Source organism: Cottoperca gobio, chromosome 7 (genome assembly GCF_900634415.1).
Source record: "Cottoperca gobio chromosome 7, fCotGob3.1, whole genome shotgun sequence".
In the NCBI taxonomy this organism is placed as follows: domain Eukaryota; kingdom Metazoa; phylum Chordata; class Actinopteri; order Perciformes; family Bovichtidae; genus Cottoperca; species Cottoperca gobio.
Genome location: NC_041361.1, coordinates 14,957,369 through 14,972,610, shown reverse-complemented (window position 1 = coordinate 14,972,610; position 15,242 = coordinate 14,957,369). Strand labels below are relative to the sequence as shown.

General features: G+C 39.8%; 1 protein-coding gene across 4 annotated transcripts; it reads right to left on the bottom strand.

The window, feature by feature from the left end:
* Nucleotides 1–2,895: 2,895 nt before the first annotated feature.
* Nucleotides 2,896–12,345, bottom strand: mybl2a (v-myb avian myeloblastosis viral oncogene homolog-like 2a). 4 transcript variants are annotated; one of them, XM_029436460.1, is made up of 14 exons: nucleotides 12,251–12,345; nucleotides 12,069–12,112; nucleotides 11,784–11,843; nucleotides 10,337–10,439; nucleotides 9,955–10,026; nucleotides 9,649–9,741; nucleotides 9,315–9,535; nucleotides 9,066–9,186; nucleotides 8,641–8,694; nucleotides 8,137–8,375; nucleotides 7,156–7,858; nucleotides 5,664–5,906; nucleotides 5,070–5,270; nucleotides 2,896–4,833 (listed from the first exon to the last, which is right to left on the bottom strand). In XM_029436460.1, the coding sequence occupies exons 2-14, from the start codon at nucleotides 12,077–12,079 to the stop codon at nucleotides 4,231–4,233; spliced, it is 2,724 nt and encodes a 907-aa protein (XP_029292320.1). In that variant the 5' UTR covers nucleotides 12,080–12,112; nucleotides 12,251–12,345; the 3' UTR covers nucleotides 2,896–4,230. The 4 variants fall into 4 exon arrangements, with proteins under 4 accessions (XP_029292320.1, XP_029292319.1, XP_029292322.1 ...); XM_029436459.1 differs by having other exon boundaries at nucleotides 12,069–12,318; XM_029436462.1 differs by lacking the exons at nucleotides 11,784–11,843; nucleotides 12,069–12,112; nucleotides 12,251–12,345 and adding an exon at nucleotides 11,565–11,637.
* Between the last annotated feature and the right edge of the window lie 2,897 nt (nucleotides 12,346–15,242).

The window sequence follows — 15,242 nt, the reverse complement described above, 5'->3', positions numbered from 1 at the left end:
ACACTTTAAGTGCAATAGAGAAGAACAAAGAAACAGACAATATATATATATAATATATATATATATATATATATATATATATATATATCATATATATATATATATATAATATATATATATATATATATATATATATAACCATATATATATATACATATACATATATATATAATATATATATATATATATATATATATATATATATATATATACTATATCATATGTATACAATATATATATATATCTATCTATATATACACATATACGTATTCTATATCTATATCTTCTATTCCTCTCTCTCTTACTTCATATTCTATATCTCTCTATATCATATCTCTCTCTATACATCATTTTATCTCTTCTCTCTATCTGTATTCTCTCCTCTCTCATCGAGCGAGAGAGCAGATAGAGAAGATAGAGAGAGGGAGAGGGGAGAGAGAGAGAGCAGAGAGAGAGAGAGGGAGACAGATAGGAGAGAGAGAGAGATAGATGAGATAGAGAGGGAGACAGAGAACAGGAGAGAGAGAGAGGAAGAGAGAGAAGAGAGAGAGATACACAGAGACAGAAGAGATGGACGAGAATCGATAGAGAGAGATAGAGGGAGACAGAGACAGAGAGATCTAGGCGAGATAGACAGAGACCTTAGAGAGAGAGAGAGAGAGAGGAGACACAAGACACAGATAGGAGAGAGAGAGAGATGAGACCATAGACATAGAGCGAGAGGAGAGAGAGAGCGCGAGATAGAGAGAGACATAGGAGAGAGAGAGAGAGAAGACAGAGGAGAGCAGAGAGAGAGAGAGAGAGTAGGGAGAGAGAGATGGGGGAGATGAGAGAGGAGAAGGAGACAGAGAGAAGAGAGACAGACTGATGAAGACATGAGAGGAGACAGAGGAGAGAGGGAGATGAGAAACAGAGATGAGAGACAGAGCGAGAGAGAGAGAGAACAGACAGAGAGAGACAGAGGAGACGAGAGAGAGACAGACAGACATGAGAGAGAGGGAGAGAGAAAGACAGAAGAGAGAGAGAGAGACAGACAGAGAGAGACAGAGAGAGAGAGAGAGAGAGAGAGACAGAGAGAGAGAGCGAGAGAGAGAGAGAGACAGACAGACAGACAGACAGAGAGAGAGCGACAGACAGACAGACAGAGAGACCAGACAGACAGACAGGAGAGAAGAGACAGACAGACAGACAGAAGGACAGAGAGAGAGAGAGACAGAGAGAGAGACAGAGAGAGAGAGAGACAGAGAGACAGACAGAGAGCGAGACAGAGAGAGAGAGAGAGAGAGAGAGAGACAGACAAGACAGAGGGGAGAGAGCTACAGAGTAGAGACAGGAGATACAGCGAGAGAGAGGAGACAGAGAGAGCGAGACAGACCAGAGAAGACAGAAGGAGAGAGACAGAGAGAGAGAGAGAGACAGAGAGAGGAGAGAGACAGAGACATAGGACATGAGACAGACAGACAGGAGAGAGACCGACAGACGACAGGACAGAGAGAGAGAGAGACAGAGAAGAGCAGATAGAGGGGAGGGAGAGAGATAGAGAGAGAGACAGACAGAGAGGAGAGGAGAGAGAGAGAGAGAAGAGAGAGAGAGAGAGAGAGAAGACAGATGAGAGACAGAGACAAGACAGAGACAGACAGAGAGACGGACAGAGAGAGACAGAGAGAAGAGAGACAGAAAGAGGAGAGCGAGAGACAGAAAGACAGAGAGAGAGAGAGACAGAAAGAGAGACAGAGAGAGAGACAGACAGACAGACAGAGAGAGGAGACAGACGAGACAGACAGAGAGCGAGGAGAGACAGAGACAGAAGAGAGAGAGAGAGAGAGAGAGAGAGCACAGAGACAGAGAGAGAGAGAGAGAGAGAAAGAGAGACAGACAGAGAGAGAGAGAGAGAGAGAGAGGATAGAGAGAGAGAGACGAGAGAGAGAGAGAGAGAGAGATAGAGACAGAGAGAGAGAGAGAGAGAGACAGAGAGAGGAGAGAGAGAGAGAGACGAGAGAGTAGAGAGACAGAGAGAGAGAGAGAGAGAGAGAGAGAGACAGAAGACAGCCAGACAGACAGACAGAAAGACGAGAGAGAGATACAGAGAGAAGAGAGAGAGAGATGACAGAGAGAGAGAGAACAGAGCGAGAGCGAGACAGAGAGAGAGAGAGACAGAGAGAGAGACAGAGAGAGAGAGAGAAAGAGAGAGAGACAGAGAGAGAGACAGAGAGAGAGAGAGAGAGACAGAGAGAGAGAGACAGAGATAGATGAGAGAGGACAGAAGAGAGCAGAGGACAGAGAGACGAGACAGATAGAGAGACAGAGAGAGAGACAGAGAGAGAGAGAGACAGAGAGAGAAGATAGAGCGACAGAGAGAGAGACAGCGAGAGAGAGAGAGAGAGACAGAGAGAGAGACAGAGACGAGAGACAGAGAGACGAGACAGAGAGACAGGAGAGACAGAAGAGAGACATACAAAGACACAATAATAGAGACACAGAGACATATATACAGATATACAAGAGACATATAAATATATGACAGATAGATAACATATATACATATAATAGACATAGATACATATAATAACATATATATATATATATAAGATAGAATACATATATACAATATAGATATATAGAGTAGAACATAGAGAAAGATAGATATATATATAGATATATATATAGATATAAGATATATATATATATATAACACACACATATATATATTATATATATATATATATATATATATATATTATATATAATATATATATACCACATATCACAACACACAAACATATATACATACATACCCACCCAGACTGTTCCCAGCTTATTACAGTATTAGTTATATTATATTTCTAATCGAGATAATGTTCTCAGAAAACACAGAAATGGACGTAAACATTGAGGTACAGGAAACTGTAGAGAAAATAGCTTTATTCTTTCTTACAAGTTAATGGACTTTTCCATGTGGAGACACAAGAGTTCAACGGATTCAAGATCACACTGGTGTTTATTATTACCGCTATATAAAAAAATCATCACTGCAATAAAATCAGTTAGCTGTCATTCAATGTGAACTTTAGTTTGTTAAAAAGCCTACCCGTCTAATAATGTCAACGCAAGATGCAGAAATACCTTTCCCATCAATCCCCATCAGACGTTTCAATTCAGTTAACAGCAAAAACAGTTGATCAAGACTCTTGAGACATTTCATTGTGGCAACTTTCAAGCATTGCTGAAAAATAACTGAAAAATATAAACAAATGTAAAATACTAAGTAAATAAACATGGCTTTTACAAACAGCTGAAAAGATGCAGTCTCTCATTCAATTTACTGCCAAGTGACCCAAAACACAGTATCTGCACTTGCTGTACAGCATACAAAACAAATAAATTACAAGGCGGGAAAAGAAAAGTATTGCAAAAATATATAGTGCATTTTTTTTACCAGAACATATTTGTCACTTAAACATTTTGCTTTAGGTCCTGAATAGCCATGCACACTGATTTACCTACCAAAGATGCAATAATAAATATAACATATCTGCATAAACAGTAACACAGGCGGATGGTAAAGCTGTGATGTGTAGCACTTATTGCTGGTTTGATTGTAGCATCTTTTAAAATTATTTCAGTGGCATAAAAGGTAAAGGTGTACGTTGCTGTCTGCTGTCTTTTGAAAGGAGTCTTAAGTCAGACAATTTCAAATCCTACACATAAGGACTTTGACCACAGATGCTTAATGCTCTCCTTTGTCTGCGAGAAGTTAGCAGCAGCACAACGGCTTCAGAAAATGCATGCTCTAAAGACATCTTAATTCATAATTTGGATTACATTTATACAGTGTTGAATTATGCTCAATATAACAAATCTATATTGTTTTTGGAATGCAGTTCACCTGCTGAAGGTCAAAGAGAAGATGTCTTCCACCCTCAACCCACTAGCAAATAAATAGTTAGTGCTCTGTGATGGTAGCCTGCTGGTTGCTGTTGTGTTTCATCATTTCAACAAAAGAGATATTCCGAGTAGACTGCCCTCTATTTTAATATACTTTTAATATATTTTGTTGCTGTTGACTCAAACGGCGAGGTTCAAATGATGCTAAAGTCAGTTAGTTTACTCTAATGTTTATAGAAATTGAATTCAGAGGAATGGTGTCAATTCAGTGTGGAAGAATATTATGGAATATGGAGAAGCAAGTGTGGAGGCCAGAAAAACCAGAACAAATTGTCACATAACCCATCAGTGTTTAGCGACCCCACTGGGCTTTTTAGCAGTTTTTGTCTTTAAAGAGTTTTTGTATAGAAGCAGTCTCTCCGTGGTGTGAGGTGGCAGGCGGTTCCTCTTGGCTCTTACAATACACGCTGCCATCGGACACAGCCGGTCGAAGCCCCCCGAGGTGGCCGGCACTGCCAGCAGCTTCTTGACGATGCCCTGGAGCAGAGGGAACCGAGTTGTAGATTTCCAGTACAACACACTGGAGTTGCTTTCCCACAGTGGCTCTGACAGGTACAAATCAAGCTCTGCCGTCTTCATGGTCTTTGCCGGAGGCTGGAGGAAGTTAAAGATCGACTTGCGCTTGAGGTCGTTCCCGCCGACTCCGTCGCAGTTGTTGTCATCTGAGCTGTCACCAGAAACCTCCATCACTGTGTTGTCTTGGCTCTTCCCTTCGTCATCCTGCTTCTTTTTCAACTCGTTGCTTGTCCCGTCTTTATCTGCTTCCACAGAGGGAGATGCTGAGGCCCCCATGCTTTCTAATGTGGCTTCCACGATGGTGCGAGCTTGATACTTTGACGGCGGCATAAGGAAACCTGTCTGGTCCTCCAGTTTGGCTTCAGAAAACGGCTAGGAAAAAAACATTCAAGCAAGGATTAGAGTTCTGATTCAGACGGTAGATAAATATAATATGTATTTTTGTCTTTTATGTACTCAGATGTAACATAAACAGAATTTTATATAAAATAGGTATAAGATGCCATCTGATGCAATTTTGCACCTTCTAAGTTTTGATTTCATCAGCTTTGTGGATGCAAAATGACAAAGCACGACATAACAGCAATGCTTCTGTTCCAATTCAATACCTGCAGTTTGATCCTGGGGTCGAGCACAGCAGCTAGTATCATGTCCTTCTGGTGAATCAGGGACTGGAAATGTGTGTGGAGGCCTGTCCGCAGGGCCTTGTTGAAGTGGGTGTAGTTGGTGACAAGGCTCTCCAGGATCTTATCAAGGCCAATGAGGGACGGTGTGATGAAAGAGATGGTCACTCCATTTCCTTGCAGGACCTGGGTTATAAAAAGCAAAAATTTAATTATCTCACATAATGTTCAACCAATAATACCACAATACTACTGTCTTTCCATACATGACAGAATATTTCTAAAAATAAGTCTCTTGTCCTTAAATCTAGGCTCAATGTACAACTGACAAAAGGTAAGCTGACGAGATCATTATTTGCCACAAGAAAAGTCAGAAAAAAGTAAAACAAGAAAAACAAAAATATTTGGCAATGCCAGAATAAGTAGGAGCGGTTTGGTGTCCAAAACGCTCAAAAAATGTTTGGGTTTAAAGAAACAAAAACTCATATTCACAAGTAATACTACATTTCAGAATCTTATTTGTGATCTTTGTAAAACCTTATATTCCACCACATCCATGAAGTTAACAGTCTCTTTTACCTGCAAGGCCTCCTCAAAGGGCTCAAGGAGACCCAGGATGTCAATCACTTGCTCTCTCTTAGCCATGACCAGAGGCGGGACGCTAGCTGTGTCGTTGGCCTCTATGCGAGCCTGAGCTAGGAGAGTCATGATGGCGCTCCAGGTTGACTCCTGCACCATACGGCGTAAAGATAGCATCATAGAGTTCCAGCGACAGTTACTGGAGGAAGGGCACAGGGACACGTTGCACTCCTTCAACAAGACCTAAAAGATTTAATTATACAAAACGCCCATGTTAAAACAATTCAGGAAAAAAAAATCTGAAACCTTTGAATCTCTGTTGCCGTAAACTCACAAAAATGGTAGTCAGACCTCAATTGAACAACTTATAAACATATAGCTGTAACGTTATTTAGCCGTCCAGCCTCAAATAGCACAATGTCACTAGAGTCATAACTAAGGATGCACCAATTACCGAACATCGATATCAGCCGATATTCGCATTGTTGACTGCTATTGGCCTATCGGCAAATAAGAGGACTTTCGCCGATGGCAGTGACCAATTTTTATCTGTTGTGTCGCAACAACTTTGCACCAGCTAAATGTTGTTTTAGTTCTTTGCTGTCGTACTCCGAGAAGAAGCCATTAGCTGGAGACGACTCTAGCATGACGTTCAGTAATAGCGGGTGCCGGCGTGCACGTGTGGTTTGTTTACGAATTAAAATTTAAGAAAAAAGGTGGTGACGTGGGAGAATTACACGGTCTCACGGAAAGATCAGCGACATGCAGTTAATAGGAAAGGTTTAACTTCCAGAAATGTGACGGCACTCGGATAATGGAGAAATAATCCCCTTTGTTTTCCAGCACCATGTGCTCCATGCACAAGCACGAACACTGAGCAACGGTTTGGCTCTGCATCTCACATCGTCTCACAAGACAGAGATGCTTATAGTATATTTAGTAGCGAGTAGGCTAGAGGTAGAAGTAGGTGTATAGCTGGCTAAAAAGGCTTTGAAAGCAGTTATTAAAGAAATAAAAAAATAACTGGAATCTTTTTCATGTGAAAGAAGGCTATATTAAAGGTTGTTTCACAAATGTGTATGATTGAATATGTGCTCATTCAAAGATAGTAATAAAGGGCTGATTGAACGGTTCAGTTTTTTTTATGATGAAGATGCGTTTGTCTCCCTGGCACAGAAAGGTAACAAATAACAAGAAAACAAAATAGGTAATGGCAATCTGCAAAGATTGTTATTTTAGACATTGGTATTGGCCCGGAATTTCCCAGTGCCTCCCTAGTCACCACTTGTTACATTTGTGGTTTCACGCAACTCTACAGCTCACGAACAAACCTTTAAATATTCAAGACACAATGGTGACACTGCCTCATATTTAGATGTAAAATCTATACAATTAAAAAACAGATTTGATGACCTGAATTATGTACCTTTGTAAAATGAAGATAATACATTGTAAAAATACACGTGCAAAATCAGTTTTAAGTGTCTCCTACCTCGCTCCAGTAGGCGCTGCCCCTAAAAAAAGCCACCACGTTGTGGACCTGTGAGAGCAGGTTTTCCACAACCCTGGAGTTCTTCAGTGCCTCCTTAATCACAAGCTGCAATGCGTGGGCCACACAGGTGGTCCTGGTCCCCACCTGTAGCTCTGAAAAGGGGGACTCCGTTTCAGGCATCTGGTCTGACAAAAATTCCACCATCTCATCTCCATCTGGTTCTCCCCTGGTGGATGAGCACATGATCTTGTAGTCGCAGAACAAGTTGTTCCCAGACAGGGATTCTTTGGCCTGGTTGACAAGGACGTAGCCGATGCTATGTGGAAAGATGCCGTAGCTCAGCAGCACACCTTCAAGCTCCTTGGCCACAGCGGTGCTGAGGTTTTTGTGGCTAAGGTGGCGGAAGGCCACAATGGGACGTCGGATCTGCCAGGAATCACTGACAAAATGGAGCTGCACGACTACAATGGGCTCCTCCACTGGATGGGATTGATCCCCTGCCCAGAGGTCAAAGGTGATATGAATGGCACTCTCACCATCTTTGGTTTTGGCAAGGCAGGCTTTAAGGTCACGGATGAGCTGAGGCTTGATGGTTCTCTCCACTTCATCATAGAGCTGTAGCCCCATGACACGCTGGGATAGCTTGTTGCATTCAGGACTGATGGTACTAATGAATGACCTGAAGCCTGCGCCTTCAACAAAACTGTGGGGAACAAAGTGAAGACACATTGGCATTGTGCATTTTCAAACAATGTGTGCGAGTGCGTGATTGAGTGCTAGATTGGTGGTTGGGTGTCTATTTGGAGTTCCATTTGATATGCATAGAGAATAGAAAGCTAGCCTTCTGCTACAGTGATTCAAAGTCTTGTGACATTTATGACATTAACCAGGGAAATTAGACCCATGATAGGATTTATTTGACTTGGTGATTAATAAACTTAGTTTAACAAACCAAACAAAGAAACTGTAACTACAAGTCACCTGAGTGGCAGCATGTCTTCTGCGATCATCCTTAGTGCTGCATTGGCAAACTTTTTCTGGTCCACCGGCACGGCTGCTGGTGCAGCGCCTGAGCTAGAGCTGGGACTGGAACTTGAACTCGAACTCGAACTGCGGAGCAAGGAGGGACTCATGGATGCTAAAGTCTGTGGAAACAGAATGGGCGTCTTCTGCTTGACTTTCTTCTGACACTCCTGCTTCTTTTCTTTCTCTAGCCTGACCTGCAGCAAAGCATAGAGTAGGAGAGTAAAATAAAGCTTGACAGCTGGGAACATCACAATAGAAAATGTATAAACATTAAGGATTTTTTCTACTACAGTCCTGCATCCATGACCACCTCTAAAAAATCAACTCTACCGATTATTGTATTGAGTTTGTTTAGGGAGGTACCTAATAGTAATTTCACTGAAGTAGCTCTGCAGAATTTGAGTGTTTCTCCTTAGGTATAAGTTTACAAGCAAAACACAGTCACCATAACAAGCTTACCACTTTAGGAGTTACTGGTTCAGTGTCTAATACAACGTCGCATTTGAAGTCCACCTGGAACACAACATGTAATGTTAATGCACAATAGTGTCTTTGCTGCAAAATATTATAAATAACAATAAAACTTGTTTTTATTTCATAGACAATACAGTAGCCCACATAATGATTAGAAATGATATTAGTGCTGATTTCATAATATGGAGCCAATTACCATTATCTTCATTTTTTAAAGTGTAAACAACAAACATTTCACCGGCTACATGACTACAAGGATTAATAAACTAGCATAATCTAATCTATTATCCATTTGTATTCATTTATATTCTTATTTGCTCACTGAGAAATCATTGAGAAAAAAAACATTTGTAAACTGGTGGAAATCTGTGAAAACTGATAATGATAAGCTAAACAAATAAGTACTGTACCTCTCCTTCCACAAACTGTTGAATATCAAGGGAAATGGTGTCAGCGTCGTCTTTGTACAAGCCCAACTCTGCTTTACGTTTAATGGTGGAGTTCCAGTGATTTTTCACAGAATTGTCTGTCCTGCAAGAGGAATTAAAAATGTAAATTAAAGTCTCTGTGATATTTTTGGTTAAAACAGGCTGACTTTTACGTGCACCTCCTTATTTTAAGAATAACAACCAACTAATGCATTAACTGCCCGAACCCACCTTCCAGGGAGCAGCTTGGCAATCTCAGCCCACCGGTTTCCCATAATGGTGTGGGCTTTGTAGACGATGAGGTCTTCTTCATTTGTCCAGGAGCTCTTTTTGATCAGTGGGTCGAGGTGATTGTGCCAGCGCTCACGACACTGTTTCCCCACCCGTCCCTTCAGGTGCCTGGCAATCAAAGACCAGTGTTTGTTGCCGTACTTGCCCACCAGCTCTACTATCTGTCCAGAGCAAATACTTACGTTAACACAGGAGTAAAAAGTGAGATGGGACAATGTAAACTACAAACTGTTTAAGCAAAGTCTGTATCAGATGTTCTGTGTAGTGTTTTCACCGTTTCATCTTCCTGTCTGGACCAGAAGCCTTTGACTAAATCAGGATCCAGGTGCTTTTTCCAGCGGTGCATACACTGGAATTCTGTCCGCCCCTGCCAAAGAATGAGACACATTGTTTTGAAGGAGAAGAGTTGCATTATCCAAGAGGAAAGAAAATCAACACAACCCAACAGCGATGATGCTCCAAGCCCCCCGGCCTTCCTCTGTTTTACAAAACTTTTACATTGTACCAAGTTTACATTGCGGATTCATTCATTCATTCATTTTCTCTCGCTCAAGTGGTTTTGCTTCTGCGGAATACTTACAGGTAAAAAACTGGCAATGGTTTTCCAATCTTTTTTCCCAAAGTTGCTGATCAGGATTTTGAGATTTTCATCCTGCACACAAGAAGAAATCAGTTCAGATACAGTATTATTTAATGTAACTTTCAGGTACAGTGTATCGTGCAAAGAGTTTGTTACTTTTGACAGTAGCTAACGAACAAACCAATGAACAGAAACCAATGTGACAACATTGCTATTGCACCTCTGCTTCAGTTGGCTCTTCTTGCAAGCATGCAGCAATACATTTAAGCCACTGACACTAAGGTAATAAACTACTGGAAATTATAGTGTGTTGCTCCAGACAATACAATCAGATGAATGTTTGAAATATACATATCAGGGTCAAAGTCTTCTTTTCACTCACCTCTTCCTGAGTCCATTTGACTTTACACTTGGAACCATCCTTCTTGTCTCCTGCGTCTGAGTCAGTGTCAACACACATATTACTATCCCCCTCTTCTTCCATGCTGCAACCACACAGATAACCAATAAATCAAACATGAATTTCAAAATAGAGATTATTAAGAGTGAGAATACGCTCTAGATAGTGATTAGACATACTGTATCAGCATACAAAGTGTACATTGATATGAACATATGACATGGTTGATACAGACGTTATAATGGTGCTGTTGAGTTAGAATTTGATTTGTATTCATTCAAAACACTTCAAACTAAATTCCATTCACTTTGCATTGGTGTAGCGTCAGACGTTTAAGCTGCAGATGCAAAAACATGTCTAAACCTAATGTTTAACTATCCCATTAAAGCAATGTCACTCTCTTGATTCAGTGTTTAAATGCTACATTTAAAATTCCCCAAGATTAAAACACTATTAGGATGATTCATTAAAACACACGTTGTATGCCATTGCTGGCTAATGTTTCCCGATAAAAGCGGCGTTCTCCAGTTCACTCCACAATGTAACTAACATTTGATACAATCTGCAAGTAAGTTAATGCAGATACTAGACAGAATAACCTACATTTGTATTAATGAAGTTGTAGTTAGCAGAGAAGATTAATTGGACTGCATTATACTGAGAGGTGTTTCTATTACTTTGTCACCCTATTTACAAATACTAGGGGGGAAGACTATTAGAAACACATAACGTCCAGTTTAACTCTTCTATTCTTTACCAGCAGAAAAAACATGACACTTCTTCCTGCGCAATGTGCTCAAAAATGTTAGCTGAAGCCAAGAAAAAATTGCGTTGCTAAAACTGTTCTGAAAACACACATGCAAACTTTCATTTTAACATATAAAATACACAAGGAATATAACAAACTACATAGTTTTATTTAACGTCTAATATGCTTCCTTGTGTAGAAAGCCTGTGTATTGCACTTTTCCATGCTGAAAACCTATTCAACAAGCATGCAATGTTGTGCTCCACAGAAGAGAGCTAGCTTAACTGTCCACAGAAAAGTTGACATAGCTTAGCAGCTAACATTAGCTGCTGCAAACCAAACAGTTACCTCGACATACTTATGAATCGTTCCGCTAAAAATCTCAAAAGTACACCTGGCAACTTTCAAGACAAAACTATTTGGATTAATTAGCCAGAAAGAGTGTTAAACTAATTTACTTGCATTGTAACTTGACTGTAACTTCAAGCTAGCTAACTTGTCAACCAGGTCTCATGAGCACGCTTGAGGAAACGTTAACTGTTAGTTCAGAAAGTAGAGCGCCTCTAGCGGCGCATTATGTACCCAAATGCAACATTTTAATGGGCGTTTGTGATCATTTGTGATGATAATAATGGAGAAAGTTTGCTTACATGACAGTAGGGAGAACACATGAATGCCTACCTAAATTTCAGATTGTGCAACTGCTTCTGGAAAACCGCCGGGTCCAGCTTTTCCAGCTCACTACCATGACACAACAGAACAACGGTGTTTAAACGGACATGAAGGAGAGGAAACAGTCGTCTCACTCACTCTCATACACACAACAAAGCAATATAACCACTAGATTTACAGCTGTAACGATGGTTACATTTAAATTATTATAGCTATGAGACATTTCCACCCTACGCACCGCACAAACTTTTAAAAAAGGAAAAGAAAAGCAACGTTAATGCCTCCCACACTTACCCGCGCGACATCCCTCCTCCGTCTTTGCTCGCAGCTCACAACTGCTGCTTAATAGTATAAGTAATAGTTTAACATGGGGATGAATGAAAGCTCGAATAACACATGCTTGGTGTAATGTGTGTTAGTTATTAAAATACAGAAACAGATAAAGAACTCGTGGCGCTGTATCAGTAGAAATTTACCCGGGAGTCCGGACTGATAACCAGGGGATGTGTTCAAGAACAACACGGCGACACGCACTCCCCGGAAACGATCCATGTGAGTGACGGTTATGCTTTCAACCGACGCTAACGGCCAACGGCTGCTGTTGTGCAGACGCAACTCTACATGCAGGGTGTCCCCTCCAACATTAACGTTAACAAAGCAGTTTAAAAGATCTCCAAACTCGCTCAATCATTCGTGCATTTTGTATTTCTTCGTGCCTCAGGACAACACTAGTTTAGTATTCGAAACATTTTAACTACATTAACCTCTTCACAAAATCACTGGTGGGTCTGCTAGGCTAGGCTACAAGTCATGTTAGTTTTAATCTAATCCTGCATACTTTTTATTTATTTTCAGCTCTATTTCTGGTATAAAAGATTTGCTATTTTATTATAGTTTATGAGGTAGATACATTGTGGGAGGTATATTGTGCCACATTGACTTGTTCATTTTGCATGTTTCACCACATCATCCCCAGCAGTCTTCAACAGTGTTGCTAAGCAACTGCTGGGTTCTCACAGTTACTAACCAACGAGTTTGTGTCACGCGGTGCAGCCAGAAGCAGATACTGAGAAACAGTGAAGTTACATTTTTTCTCTATAATAATCAGATTTCTATAAAGATTCAAATTATGGTTTTAAGTAAAATGTAAAAGTAAGTTCTATGGCATGAGGATTTTGTAGCTAATAAAAATGTTTGTTTGTGGTCTTAACTGAATTTGACAAATGCGCTTTGGCTTCGTAGGGCAGTAGGCCTATGCCCCTTTCCCAGTCATAACTTATTTTGAATGTTTATTTCTGACAGCATTTGCACCTTAATGTCACATAAAAGCTGTAATCCAAAACTAGTACAATTATGTTGCCCATATGATAATAATGCATGGGGAAGAATATCTTAAAGAGGTTATAGAGGTTAAAGCTGCCTTGACTTCTGTTTTTTATTTTTATGATTAATTTCCACCAATGAGTCAATCACCCTGATCATGTGTTGCGTTTCTCATTTTGACCACTAAGTGGGACAGTTGTACAGTAATGCAGATGGTGAGCTGTTAATAAGGTTACGACTCTCCACCTGTCTATTTTCTTCCCACAGGTGAACATGTTTGTCTGTTAGGATAAAAAATTGACCTGTTGAGCATTCTGGGAAATGTAATTATTGAGTCTCTGCTGGTTAGGGGGACCGACTGCTTGTTGAGTTGTTGTGCAGAGATAAAAACATAAGAGTAGTAATAAAACAGAGGAGACACAGTGACGCAAATGAGACAAAACAAAAAAGAAGTTGACAAACCAGCAATATTTTCTTTTTAAGACTTCTTGAAATTCTCTTTTATGTTAAATATTTTCCTAGAATGATTAATTTTGTTCTTTTAACTATTCACTGTTATCTCTGTTTTGCCAGTGCATTTATTGTTTTATTTTGCTTTACTTTCACCTGTCTCTTCTCTGATCATTACTTTGCTTTGCTGATGTCATTGGCTTATGATATATTTTCTAATCTTTTGTTTATTTATTCTTAGAAACCACTTTGTTATGTTGCAAAAGTTACCATAACTATCTGGAATTGACCACACAACCATAAACACATATAACATACTGTATTGGAGAGTAGTGAAGAATAACATCAGGAAACAATAACCATAACCCTGTACATGTGTTACAGCATACACGATATCTTCTCTCTCACAATTTGTCTTTTTTCTTACTTTCTACCATTTACAAAAACATTGTTGTTCACTTCAGCGATAATGTTTTGTTTACCTTTCATACAGAAGCATTCAGCTATGTTCCTATGGCATGTCATAACATAGATGTGTGATAGTTTTTTGTATTGTGACTTTGAAGTGTCATAAATGTGTTCCTTGCTGATGAATTACACTGGGTAAACATTAATCAGATGACGGCATTAATGGAAGTCTTTGAAGTCAGTGTGTTTGTGGAATGAAACATGTTTGGTGCTAAATGGACTTTGAGCTAGTGTGTGTTCACCCTCTATTCTTCATGTTACCTCCCTCAAGTTGCACAATATTCCCTGTCAGATCTGTATCTGACCTGAGTGTCTCTCCCCTGTTTTTTTTCCTGTTCAGTAACTTTATTCAAATCTCTCAACGTTAATATTGTATCGAGTGGTGCCCAGACACCGTTAACTAGAAGTCAGAGGTGTTTGCTTTTAAATTAAGGTACAATGAAATATACCCAAAATGATGCAGAAGTGATTCAAAGTATGTGTAACACATGCACACAGATTACGCCTACATTATCACTCAACCCAAATTATGATGCAGCTAAAAACACACACTAAAACACACACCTGTGCATCAAAGTGTTTAGCTGATGCTGCTCTCTTGTACTGCTGAGTGTGCATTTGTTTGTTTTGGGTTCAGTAGCTGCTCTGTTGGCACAATGCACCGATGGATACAGTTTAGTAACACCCTTGAGAACACACACACACACACACACTGTATACTGAACTATGAGTACGTTATGTTTGGAAGAGCAAAGGGCGGAAAGAGGATCGGATGTGATGGTTGCCAACAGAGTTGCAAAAATGTAATCAAGTACAGAGTATTTCAATGTCTGAACACTTATTCGGAGGGAAAAGGGTAGAAGTGGTTTCACAGGGGGCGGAAGTAGTATTCAGATCTTCTACTTAAAAATGACAACAATGTAAAGATACTCCATTACAAGTACAAATAGTACATTTAAAGTCTTACTTAAGTACAAAAGTATTATCAGCCAAATCAAAGTGTCAAGTGTTCATTATTCTGAATTTCATAGTGTTACATAGAATTATCTTTTATACATACACAACGTGAGAACAGCATTTTTATTGTAGAATTTGCAGAATAAAGGCACTAGAATAAAGAAAAAGTAAAGTTTTAGAAAATAAAACTTTAAAAACTAAATTCCAGACTAAAATAATAAGTCTAAGATTTATTTTTTCACTGAACAATGCCCGCGGTTTAAGAAGCTG

Bases quoted from the DNA above. Each gene is read 5' to 3' on its own strand.
- mybl2a (XM_029436460.1), bottom strand. The intron at 9,187-9,314 runs GTGGGTTCGGGC...TTCCTCTTGCAG, and splicing joins GCCAAGCTGCTCCCTGGAAG to GACAGACAATTCTGTGAAAA. The intron at 8,376-8,640 runs GTAAGCTTGTTA...GCTTTGCTGCAG, and splicing joins AACCAGTAACTCCTAAAGTG to GTCAGGCTAGAGAAAGAAAA.